The sequence below is a fragment of the Hylobates moloch genome, unplaced genomic scaffold (genome assembly GCF_009828535.3).
Source record: "Hylobates moloch isolate HMO894 unplaced genomic scaffold, HMol_V3 SCAFFOLD_54, whole genome shotgun sequence".
NCBI classification, from domain to species: Eukaryota; Metazoa; Chordata; class Mammalia; order Primates; family Hylobatidae; genus Hylobates; species Hylobates moloch.
The window spans coordinates 374,641-386,492 of record NW_026652329.1 but is presented as its reverse complement, the minus strand read 5'-3'; the positions used below and the strand labels follow the sequence as shown (position 1 = coordinate 386,492).

Below are 11,852 nucleotides of genomic sequence, written 5' to 3'. Positions count from 1 at the left end.
TTACTTCTCTGCCACTGTCCAAGACCCCATTTGCTTTTTGGGACCCACAGGTCGTCCAGGAAGCAGGTCTGTGTGTGCTCGGATCCATGTGGCTCTGACCCTCCCAGCACAGAGAGCCTCAGAGGGTCCCAGTGTGCACCACCACAGGTCAAGCAGTGCCCACCCTTGACCCTCAGATGGCAGACCACTCCCCCATCTCTGGCCAGAGCTGCAGGCCATACCAGAGGCCTACGCCCTGGGCGGGCACACAGGGCTGCCATTGTCTGCTCAGCGCCTGGCACCCTCTCGTTTGCATAGCCACGTGAAGAATGCAAGAGCAGGCTGGGGACTTGTCCCTTCAGAGGCGGGTTGGGGCTGTGGGGGAGGAAGCCAGCAGGGGTCTGCAGCAGGACCCTGCCTTCCCCCAATGCAGTCCAGGAAAGGTGGGTGGGCTGTTGGGGACGGAGGGGGTGGTGGGGGGCTGGCAGGAGTGGAAGCAGGGTTGTGACATTCCTCCTGCACCCATGCCGCAGTGGGGCCCACTTGAACGTGAGGGGATTGCTAATGAGGTGGAAGAGAGTTAAACATTCCCCTACTCCTGAAGACCGAGAGAGACTGGGAGAGAGAAGAGGGAGGTGGGGGTGCTCGGAGCGGGCAGCCTGGACCCCAGGAATGTGCAGAGGCCACTGCTCCGCGCCAGGCTGCTCTAGAGCTGGGGGCCAGGGCCCAGTGTTCCAGTCCCAGCAGGAGCTACTAAGCCAGCCAGCAAGGGGATTAAGGGGCTGAGCAATCCGCCTTCCTTCAGGCTGATGCCAGAAGGTCGGGGCTGTCTCCCCAGCTCCCCACCAGGCTCCTTGCTGGCCGGCAGCCAGCGCTGGCCCAGCCTTGATAGGGCCCCTTTTCTGTCTCCCTCAGATCTCAAAAAGACCCCACAGTACATATTTCCTGGTCTGGCCTCCCTGATTTTTGGCACACACAGCTCCCAGGTACCCATGACTCCTCTTCCCAACACCCCACCACTAACTCAGCCTCCCCACATCTAGCTTCACAGCCCCTGCCAAAAAGTTATCCTTGACATCTAACTCTAGTTTTACCTGCTGCAAACTGGCATCCCTTTCCCTTCTGTCCTAAAGTCAAAGGGCAGAAAACCCCAAGGGTTAGATCAGCCTCGCAAGAATAAAGTCCATCCTCCGAGGGCTGGTGTTTGGGTTAGGGAGTATCCGAATTTTAGGACACCTGAATCAGGTTCCTAAAGGGGTTTCCCTGTGGGGAAAGGCCCAGAGGGCAGCTGGGTCATTCCTCTCAGCCCCTCCCTTCCCTATCCCTGGGGAATGGGGCGGGGCAGGGACACCACCTGGGCCACGAGCCGGCCCTCCGCCCCCAGGGGCTGGGCATGAGCTTTGCTGGGGACCCTGCTCTGGCTTAGGCGGCTGCTGTGGGCGGGCCCTGGCCTTTTCCAGCCCCTGGGCCTCCCCCTGCATTCTGGAGTCCAGAGCCACTGCCTTTGCTCCAGCCGCTGACGCCGCACCACCTCTCCTTCTCTGCCTCTGACCCTCCTTCTCCCTGCTCCCCCTGCCCAGCTGCTCCTCCCACCTGGTCATGACCAAAGCCCCTGCTGGGACCCTGGCCCAGCTCTGAGGCCTGGGACCCTCGGTCCTCTCTCCTGGGCCATGGCCAACTCAGGCCTCCAGCTCCTGGGCTACTTCTTGGCCCTGGGTGGCTGGGTGGGCATCATTGCTAGCACAGCCCTGCCGCAGTGGAAGCAGTCTTCCTACGCAGGCGACGCCATCATCACTGCCGTGGGCCTCTATGAAGGGCTCTGGATGTCCTGCGCCTCCCAGAGCACTGGGCAAGTGCAGTGCAAGCTCTACGACTCGCTGCTCGCCCTGGACGGTAGGCCTCAGGCCGGCGGGGTGGGAGATGGGAGGTGGGAACAGCAGGGGGGTCTGGAGCAGGTTTTCCTCACAGTCTGCTGTCTGCGCTGGGCTCCGTCCTTCCAGCCCCCGCTCTACAATTCCCCCACTACTGCCCTGTGCCCATTGACAGTCCAGGCCAGCCTGCTGCTCTGTGGGAGGGGAGGGCTCTAGGGTCTGGCAGCTGTGGGTCCAGATTCCTGCTGTCACTATAACTTTGAACCAGTCACCAAACCTCTTCCCACTGTGATGTTCTCATCTCTGAAGGGGAATACTGACACCTGTGGCACTCTGAAACGCTCAGTTAAGACCCTTCATCCACTTCTCCCCACACTCAGTAGACAGACACACACTGTATGATGCACACCTGCTCCCCAGTCCTGCTCCCAGGCCTGTGTGCCAGCATATGGGTGCATGCACACGCATGCAAACACAAATGCACACACACACGTGCACATGCATGCACAGACAGGTGTGTCTGCATGCAGTCCCTCTCCTTCTGGGGTGTGGAGTTGAGCCTGACAGGCACCGCTGAAGCTCTAACTCTGGGGTTTAGGTAATCCATCTGCAATCTGCCCAGGAGCCCCCAGGGACAATCTGCTCCCCATGGGAGCTGGAGCAGAGTGGCCTTCAACCAGCCCCATTGTGCCAGTTCAGGCAAGTCAGTTCAGGCAGGTCGTCTAACCTTGCTGAGGGACCCAGGTCTCCTGAGCACCCCCCAGGGCCCGGGATGGACCCACACACCCATGAAGAGGCAAGCTTTCAGCTGCCATGGGCAGAGGGGAAAGTGACTGTTGTCTGAATGGCTGCTGGGGAGGGGTTGCTGCGGGGCTCAGGCTGAGTTGAGCTGGGCCTCAGATACCCCCAGCTCTTCCATCTACCAAACCTGAGGGGACCCTGGAGCTGCCCTCAGCTGCTTGGGAGGATGGGCCAAGCCCAAGAGGGAGTCCCCAGGCCAGAAAGCAACAGCAGAGTGAATCATACTACCAGAAAAGCCTGCAAGGGCGAGTGGAGAACGGCGCTGACAGTGAAGGGGACTCCCACCCCCACACCCTGTCCTCACGCCAGGGCTGTCACTCCTCACTATCCTGCACCTGCCAGAAGGTGGTCTGACCCCCCAGGCCAGCTCCTGCTCAAGCCCCTCTCAAGCTGGGCTCCTTCCACCGACCCCAGGCACCAACCCAACCCCCATCCCCACCAGCCTGACTCAGTGTCACCCCGCCTACCCTAGGTCACATCCAATCAGCGCGGGCCCTGATGGTGGTGGCCGTGCTCCTGGGCTTCGTGGCCATGGTCCTCAGCGTAGTCGGCATGAAGTGCACACGGGTGGGAGACAGCAACCCCATTGCCAAGGGCCGTGTCGCCATCGCAGGGGGAGCCCTCTTCATCCTGGCAGGTGAGTGCCCCTCACTCCTGCACAATCACAGCCATGGCAGGCAGCCCCAGCCCCAGTGGCGTCGGGGGGCCAGAGCAGAGCTGAGCACCCCTCTGCTTTGCCTTTAGGCCTCTGCACTTTGACTGCCGTCTCGTGGTATGCCACCCTGGTGACCCAGGAGTTCTTCAACCCAAGCACACCTGTCAATGCCAGGTGGGTGCCAGGGCTTGGGTCTTTTGCTTCACCTCCTCTGGGGCCACTGATCTTTGTCCACTGGATCACCTGGCAGGGGAAGTGGGGACAGGATCCAGCTGCTGTCCAAGAAGCTTTAAAGGGGGGCGCCAGGAGGAGTGTGGTGGGGCCCTCCATAGGGGCGGGAGGCCTATGACGGGCACCCAGGTGCAGCAAGGACTCTCTAAGGACCTAAGTGCCCTGGCTCTGGGTTTCAATCCCAGCTCTGGCTGGGTGCAGTGGCTCACGCCTGTAATCCCAGTACTTTGGGAGGCCAAGATGGGTGGATCACCTGAGGTCAGGAGTTCAAGACCAGCCTGGCCAACATGGTGAAACCCCGTCTCTACTAAAAATACAAAAATTATCCGGGCATGGTGGCGGGCGCCTGTAATCTCAGCTACTCGGGAGGCAGAGGCAGGAGAATAGCTCAAACCCGGGAGGCAAAAGTTGCAGTGAGCCAAGACTGCACCACTGCACTCCAGTCTGGGTGACAGAGTGAGACTCTGTCTCAAAAAAATCAAACGATCAATCAATCAATCCCAGCTTTGCATGCACTGTGTCACCTGGGCTAGTTACTTAATCTTTCTGTGCCTAGTTTCCTCCTCTGTAAAATGGAGCTAGAACCTGAGCACCAGTTCACACATGGTTGTCAGGATCCAGCAGGATGCAGGTGAGGGTGTGGCACAGTGCCTGGGCCCTGGACAGTGCCCAGCAAGCCTGAGCTGTTTTCATTTCTGCTGGTGGCAGCAGGGCTGAGATGACTTCCTGCAGGAAGCAGCAGTTATCCTGGGCCAAGAAGAAACTTCAGAATAAGGGCGGATCGTGGAGGGCCTTGCAACCAGAGGAAGATTTTGTTCCTCATCTGGGTGGAGGCAGTGGCAGTCCTTCTGGCTGTGATGTGCAGAATGGTGGGGAGGGAGTGACACCAGGAAGGCGGCTGTCCCAAAGGTCTGAGCAGAGGGTTTGGGGCACCAAGGGGGCAGCAGTAGAAAGCAGGCTTGGCCGGGCACGGTGGCTCACGCCTGTAATCCCAGCACTTTAGGAGGCCGAGGCGGGTGGATCACAAGGTCAGGAGATCGAGACCATCCTGGCTAGCACGGTGAAACCCCGTCTCTACTAAAAGTACAAAAAAAAAATTAGCCGGGCGTGGTGGGTGGCGCCTGTAGTTCCAGCTACTCGGGAGGCTGAGGCAGGAGAATGGTGTGAACCCAGGAGGCAGAGCTTGCAGTGAGCCGAGATTGCACCACTGCACTCCAGCCTGGACCACAGAGTGAGACTTTATCTCAAAAAAAAAAAAAAAAAAAGGGAAAAGAAAGCATGCTGATATTCAGGAGACGACCAGGACTTGTAAGGCTGTGGGCATGGGAACTGAAGGGGATGCTCTGCAAAGGGCCTGGGCCCACCCTGGCTCCTCCCTCACTTCTCAGCCCAGCCAGGAGCAGAGAATGGGACAGTCTCAACCCTAGACATCCCAGTGGGCTTTGGGCCTTGGGGTGGAGAGAGGATGAGAAAAGATGCCTGGGCTGTTGCAATCGGGAGGGATGCCTGGAGGAGGCAGAGGTGTTGAGAGGGGAGGGGAGGGAGGAGATCTCAGGTACAAGGTTTGTTCCCTGGGCGGCGGCTGCAGCCACAAAGTCTGCCAAGCAAGGTCCAGCTCAGGCATGTCAGGATAGGACTCGGCCCCCGATGCCTTCAACAGTCCCCGATGCCACTCGAGCTGCCAGGCCCTGTGCTGGGTCCTGGGGACACTGATGGCTCTGTCTGCCCTCAAGGGGCTTCCCAGGGAGCTGGACAAGCAAGGGGCTGAGGCCTCCTGGAGAAAGCATGGCAGTGGAGTCGGCGCAAGGGGCGGGGTGAACACAGAGAATGTCAAGGAAAGACCCCACGAGGAGGTGGCATCTGAACTGGGCTCTGAAGTCAGAGAAGGAACTGGGGAGGCACAGGAGTGGTGGGCTGGGGGGCTTGGTGCCCCAGCTGGGGGTGCCTTGTGCAAAGGCACCAAGGCAGTGAGAACCAGGAGCAGGGCTGGCCTGGCCAGCAGGGCCTGGGTGTGGAGAGCCCAGAGTGCCAGCTGGAAGGGTCTGGCCTTCTCCAGAGGGCAGCGGGAGCAGTCCTGGCTGGGAGTTTGGTGGGCCAGAATGTGACTGGGAAAATACATGGCAGGGATCGGCCCACTTCTCCCGTGCAGACCTCTCAGGCCCTCCCATGCCCCCTCCTCTGGCCAGATCAGGAAATGAGCCCAAGGTTGCTCAGAGCAGGAGCTGGAGGCCAAGCCTCTAGCCTTCACGCCCACCCTGGGCCGGGTGACCCTGTGTGGTGTTGATATTCTGGGCTGGGGGGAGGGAGAAAGGAAGAGCATTCACCTAAATTTATCTGGAGATATGGAAGAGATTGTGAGGCTCCAGCCTCCAGCTCTGTACACTCTGCCCTTCCTCTGCCAGGGCAGGGACTGGGAACAACCTGAGACGGCAGCCACACCTGATGCCATCTCCCTACCCCTTGCAGGTATGAATTTGGCCCAGCCCTGTTCGTGGGCTGGGCCTCAGCTGGCCTGGCCGTGCTGGGCGGCTCCTTCCTCTGCTGCACGTGCCCGGAGCCAGAGAGACCCAACAGCAGCCCGCAGCCCTATCGGCCTGGACCCTCTGCTGCTGCCCGAGAGTACGTCTAAGCTCCGCCTGCCCTGGCCAGCCCCCCGCCCAGTGGCCCCCTCGCCCAGCATCCAGCCAGCCTCGCAGCACCCTGGGCAGGGCCACTGGAGTATAGGATGGGCACAGGTGCTCTGAGCAGCTTGTCCTCAACACAAGCACCCACCCTGCAATCTGAGACCCAGATCCTCACAGGGAGACCAGAGGCAGGACCCAGCCCCCAGGCACACACACAGATGCAGGTCCAGGCACGGTCCTGTCTGCACAGCCTGGTGGGCACCAGCATGCATCCCTGGAGACAGGCCCTCAGGCACCAGCCCGGCTGTTTACTCACTGAAGAGTCGCGTGGGTGTCTGCTACGTGCTGGGCCCTGGAGATACAGCAGTGGCCAAGACGTACTTTAGTACTCAGGTCCTTGGGGTGAGCAGAAACCTTCACCCTCCCCAGTCCCATGGGCTCCTCACAGCAACCCCACAAGGGCAGTGCCAGGATGCTGAACGTTCACACGAGGACAGGGAGGGTCTGAGTTTAGGTCTCAGGTTCTTCCAGCGCGCCCAGGGCTGGGGGCCACCTACACAGATGGCGAGGTCGGACCACGGCGCCCCAGCCCCCGGGAATGGGCCCCGGGCAGGGCTGCTGTGAGGGCCAAGGTCTGACCGCGCTGGCCAGTACCCACGTCCGGGCCTGAATGCACAGCCCCTGCCCCCGACCCCACAGCTCACTCCACTAACCAGCTCTCTCTCTTTTGACTTTCAGACCAGTTGTTAAATTGCCCGCCTCCGCCAAGGGCCCCCTGGGTGTGTAATGTCCAGTCCCCAGCCAGGCTCTGTCCCCTGCCATACCTAGACTGTGTGTTTCATATTTTTTTGGAAAGAGAAGTGAACATCCAGCCCCAATCATGGTGTCATTCGGTCTGTCCTCAGCGTGGCTTGGACGGGGCCTGGGTCAGAGTGGTCAGTGCTGACCCCTGGGGCTCTTGGGCAGAAAGATGAGGAGACAGAGGTCCAGGGTGGGTTACACAGCACATCCAAGGCTGAGCAGGGAATAATTTGGGGCTCCTACCCTCTGTCTAGGGACCCCCCTCCCAAGCCTGGCCTTGGCCTTGGCACAAGGTCCTCCTTGATGGGAGACCCCACCCACTCCTGGAGGCTGCCCCTGAGGCCTGGCCCACCTCTGGGAGCAGGCCTCAGGGTCAGGAGGCCCCTGGTGTGGCAAGAGGCCCCGAAGTGGTAAACCCTGCCCCTGTTACTGTGCTCCAGAGACCTCCTAAGGGAAGGGACAGTTCCTAGAAGGCCCTCGAGCTGGAGGCTGGGGATCAGAGATAGGTGAGGGGACACAGTGTAGGAGTTCCCCATGTAGATAAGGGAATGTGGGGAGGGCGTTAGGAGCTTGCAGGCATTAGCATGGTCCTGAGCAAGGTCTGCAGCCCCCAGCTCTGCTCACCCCGACTCCTGCCCCTTGTTTCCACACCTACCATTCCTCCTGTCCTGATCCCCAGCATCCAGCTGAGGTCCAAGGTCTTTGCCCTAGAATCAGAGTGGGGAAGGGACAGCCTGAGGCTACTCAGAGACCGTGGCTGGAGCTGCCTGCTGCACCCCGCAATGCGGTCAGAGTTAGAAGGGCTTTTGGTGTTGAAGTCCAGGTACCATCCCCCCTTAGTATAGAGGGGGAAGGGCCTGAGAGGAATGTAGGGAAACCAGCCCAGATCAGTCCCAAGGCCAGAGTCCTTTGTCCTACATCTCCCTGAACCAGAGTGTGCCGGCCCTGCCCCTCACGCTCAGACCTCTCCCACCCCGAAGCCTCTCCCGGGACTCTGAGTCCCCCTGGCCACTGCATAGCAGGCTTCTGGGGAAAGCATCCATCACAGAATATCCCCTTCCCTGCCATGCACCTGCCTTGGCCAGCTCCATTCTGGCCTCCTCCATCACCTGCCTTGTGACCACATCTCCCACCACGTCCCCAGATCTCAAGAACGCAGCTCAGCTTCTCCTTCAAGCTTGACTCTGAGAGGGAAAGTGATGGAAACCAAGTCAGATGAGATGACTGCCTTGTACACTGCAGTCAAGGGCAGGGGCGGGAGGAATGACACAATGGCAGGGAGCTGCTGGGGGACTGACCCCTCGGCGCCTGGCCTAGCTGGTGCTACACATCCACCGGGGCACCACAGGGACTTGTCCAGCCTCTGGTCAGAGGGTGTGGCCATCTGACCCTAAATAGGTTCCCCAGAGTCCTGCGCCTCTAATGATGAATGAGAACTGCAAGAGTTTCTCCTCTGAGTGCCTGAAGCTATAGTGCAATGGTTCCCAACCCTGCGCGCACATTTGAATCACCTGGAGGCACGATGCCCAGGCTCCAACCCCAGACACTCTTACTTCATTGGTCCGGGTGGACCTGGCATCAGAGGTCATGTAGCTCCTCAGGGGACTGTAGTGTGTGGTCAGCACTGAGGGCTCCTCTATGAGGCCTCAAGCCAGGTGACTCTGTGAGGTCTGCAGAGGGAGAAAAGAACCCACAAGAAAAGAGGTGGAGGTCAGGCACGGTGGCTCACGCTTGTAATCCCAGCACTTTGGGAGGCCGAGGTGGGTAGATACCTGAGGTCAGGAGTTCGAGACCAGCCCAGCCAACATGGTGAAACCCCGTCTCTATTAAAAATACAAAAATTAGCTGGCTGTGGTGGTGGGCACCTGTAATCCCAGCTACTCGGGAGGCTGAGGCAGGAGAATCGCTTGAACTCGGGAGGTGGAGGTTGCAGTGAGCCAAGTTCGTGCCACTGCACACCATCCTGGATGATAGAGCAAGACTCCATCTCAAAAAAAAAACCAGAAAAGAGGTGGGTAGCCGGGTGTGGCAGCTCACGCCTGTAATCCCAACACTTTGGGAGGCTGAGGTGGGTGGATCACAAGGTCAGGAGTTCGAGACTAGCCTGGCCAACATGGTGAAACCCTGTCTCTATTTTAAAAAAATACAAAAATTAGCCGGTCGTGGTGGTGGGCACCTGTAATCCCAGCTACTCGGGAGGCTGAGGCAGGAGAATTGCTTGAACTCAGGAGGTGGAAGCTGCAGTGAGCCAAGATCGTGCCACTGCACTCCAGCATGGGCAACAGAGCAAGACTCCATCTCAAAAAAGAAAGAAAGAAAAGAAAAGAAGTGGGGAGAGGAAGCCCCACTCACTCCTGCCTTTCCCGATACCAGGCTGCTCTGTGACATGCCCACATCTTTCCAATCAATTCCCCTTTTGGCTGAAATAACGTTGAGTTTGAATCCTGTCCCACACAGCCAGAAGAGACCTACCTAACAGGATTTGGAACCTGGAAACTCAGCACAGCCTTGCGGAATCCTGTTATATGGTGCCAAGGTCTGGCCGCGCTGACCAGTACCCATGTCCAGGCCTGAATGCACAGCCCCTGCCCCCGACCCTACAGCTCACTCCACTAACCAGCTCTCTCTCTTTTGACTTTCAGACCAGTTGTTAAATTGCCCGCCTCCACCAAGGGCTCCCTGGGTGTGTAATGTCCAGTCCCTGTAATGTCCAGCAGGGATGGGATCATCTTCCTGTTCTAGGCTGGGTGTTGGGCAATCCTTACTATTTGGTCACGAAGTAGCTGGCCAGGAAACCACACATCATTCTCTCTTGAGCTTCAGGGTCCAGTGGAGAATGCCGGGATACAGTGTGCTGGCTACTTCTTGTGGGTTTCAGGGACAGGCTGCAAGAGAGACAAGATACATGCAAGTGGCAGGGGGCGGCGGGAGCGCTGGGGTGGGGGTGCCTGACGGCAGAGTGGGAACAAGCTTCAGTCTGTTCCTTTGTTAGAGGAAGCCCTTTCTGCCTATAGCCAGGGATTGGAGACGCAGAGGGTCAGAGAACCACAGGTCTCGCTGAATTGAACAACCAGTTAATACACTGATTTAAAATGTAGTGAGATCCTGGCAATGAGAAGATATCTGGGAAAAAACTAGAGGAATTTGAAGCTAAAAGACTTTGAGATGCCTGGTCCCACAGGCTTCTCCTGAAGCAAACCTACTCCAATATCTACAACAAGGCCACCTGGGCTGCCAACCGGAGGCAGAGCCGAAAATCCAGGCTTCGTGTCCAGGTTGTTGTTTACTGTCCTAGCCTTAAGGCTAAAGGACTGGGGAGAGACCCAGGAAGGTAGGGCTCAGACTCAAAAGGCGTGATTCTAAAGCTTTTGCCTTATTCTAAAACATTGTGTATTAGTAAACAGAGTCGTCCGTCCCCCGCCTCCACCCTGGAAGGAAATTGGCAAGCCATAAAATATGATTGTAGGAGGAATACACCCATGTACTCAGCCCCAGGGCCAAGGAGCACAGCAACAGAAGATGTTCTGCAAAAAGGAGTGAACCTGAGCCCCTGGAGGGGCTGACCAGGAAAATCAGCTATTGTTTGGGAAGAGGCTCAAAAATCGTGCAGCTGAGAATACAGCGTATGGACTGACTATTAGATTATCAAGGAGTTACTGTTAATTTTGTGTTACAAATATTGTTAGTTTTATGTGATAATGATACTTTTTGTTTGTTTGTTTCTTATTATTCTTATCTGGTAGGGGTGCATGCTGAAATGATATAATGGTTGCATTTGCTTTCAAATAACAAAGAAAAAGTTCAGAGGCAGCGAAAGTTATAAAATAAGATGGGTGAATCCCAGTGGTACTTAGGGGTTCTCCTTGTGTATGTTTGTAAATTACAAAAAATAAAAGCTTAAAAATACCTCTAAGTTTTGCTGGTTGTATCATATAATATAATCTTCCTGACCAGGGGAGTAAGGATGATGGACGCTCCAGAGATTTGCTACTCAAAGCACAGCCCTCAGATGGCAGCAACGCATCACCTGGAAACATTAGAAATGCAGATTTGCAGGCCCCGCCCCAGACCCCGTGACTCAGATGTGGCGTTTTAACAAGATCTCCAGGTGATTCAGATACACAGTGAAGTTTGAGAAACACTGATGAAGCTGGTGAGAGCTGTGTGGTGCTTCTCCTTTTTGAGGGGAGAATTTCAGTTGACCTTATCCTGTTTTCCTCCACATTTGCATATTAGGTATATTGAAAGTGGTTCATTTTGATTTTTGTCTACAGCTGGCAAATTATGAGGAGCTACAACTAAGCATGATCCAGGCCAGGTGTGGTGGCTCACACCTATAATCCCAGCACTTTGGAAGGCCGAGGTAGGAGGACTGTTAGAGGCCAGAAGTTTGAGACTAGCCTGGACAGCAACCCTGTTTCAATTATTTAAAATTTTAAAACATTTATTGAAAAAACAAAAAGTTAGACAGGTATGGTGGTGTGCACCTGTAATGCCAGCACTTTGGGAGGCTGAGGTGGGCGGATCACTTGAGGTCAGTAGTTCGAGACCAGCCTGTCCAACGTAGTGAAACCTCGTCTCTACTGAAAATACAAAAATTAGCCAGGCTTGTTGGCGGGTGGCTGTATTCCCAGCTGCTCGGCAGGCTGAGGCGGGAGAATTGTTCGAACCTGGGTGGCGGAGGTTGCAGTGAGCTGAGATCTCGCCACTGCACTCCAGCCTGGGCGACAGAGCGAGACTCTGTCTCAAAAAAAAAAAAAAAAAAAAAAAGATACAGGCAAAATTTCAAATGAAGACAGGCAACACCCAAAGTAGTACTTTCCAATTTTTTCTTCTCATCAAACGTAAAAATATATTTTGTTCAACTTATGAGAATACTGCAGGCAGTTT

The 11,852-nt window shown here is 56.7% G+C and overlaps 1 protein-coding gene across 2 annotated transcripts; it reads left to right on the top strand.

The window, feature by feature from the left end:
- Positions 1-1,476: 1,476 nt before the first annotated feature.
- LOC116463713 (claudin-19) lies at positions 1,477-8,950 on the top strand. 2 transcript variants are annotated; one of them, XM_032146941.2, is made up of 5 exons: positions 1,477-1,872; positions 3,124-3,288; positions 3,396-3,480; positions 6,004-6,156; positions 6,900-8,950. In XM_032146941.2, the coding sequence occupies exons 1-5, from the start codon at positions 1,650-1,652 to the stop codon at positions 6,946-6,948; spliced, it is 675 nt and encodes a 224-aa protein (XP_032002832.1). In that variant the 5' UTR covers positions 1,477-1,649; the 3' UTR covers positions 6,949-8,950. The 2 variants fall into 2 exon arrangements, with proteins under 2 accessions (XP_032002832.1, XP_032002833.1); XM_032146942.2 differs by lacking the exon at positions 3,396-3,480 and having other exon boundaries at positions 6,004-8,950.
- The last annotated feature ends 2,902 nt before the right edge of the window (positions 8,951-11,852 follow it).

Bases quoted from the DNA above. Each gene is read 5' to 3' on its own strand.
- LOC116463713 (XM_032146941.2), top strand. From the start codon at position 1,650: ATGGCCAACTCAGGCCTCCAGCTCCTGGGCTACTTCTTGGCCCTGGGT. The intron at 1,873-3,123 runs GTAGGCCTCAGG...CGCCTACCCTAG, and splicing joins CTCGCTGCTCGCCCTGGACG to GTCACATCCAATCAGCGCGG. The intron at 3,289-3,395 runs GTGAGTGCCCCT...CTTTGCCTTTAG, and splicing joins AGCCCTCTTCATCCTGGCAG to GCCTCTGCACTTTGACTGCC.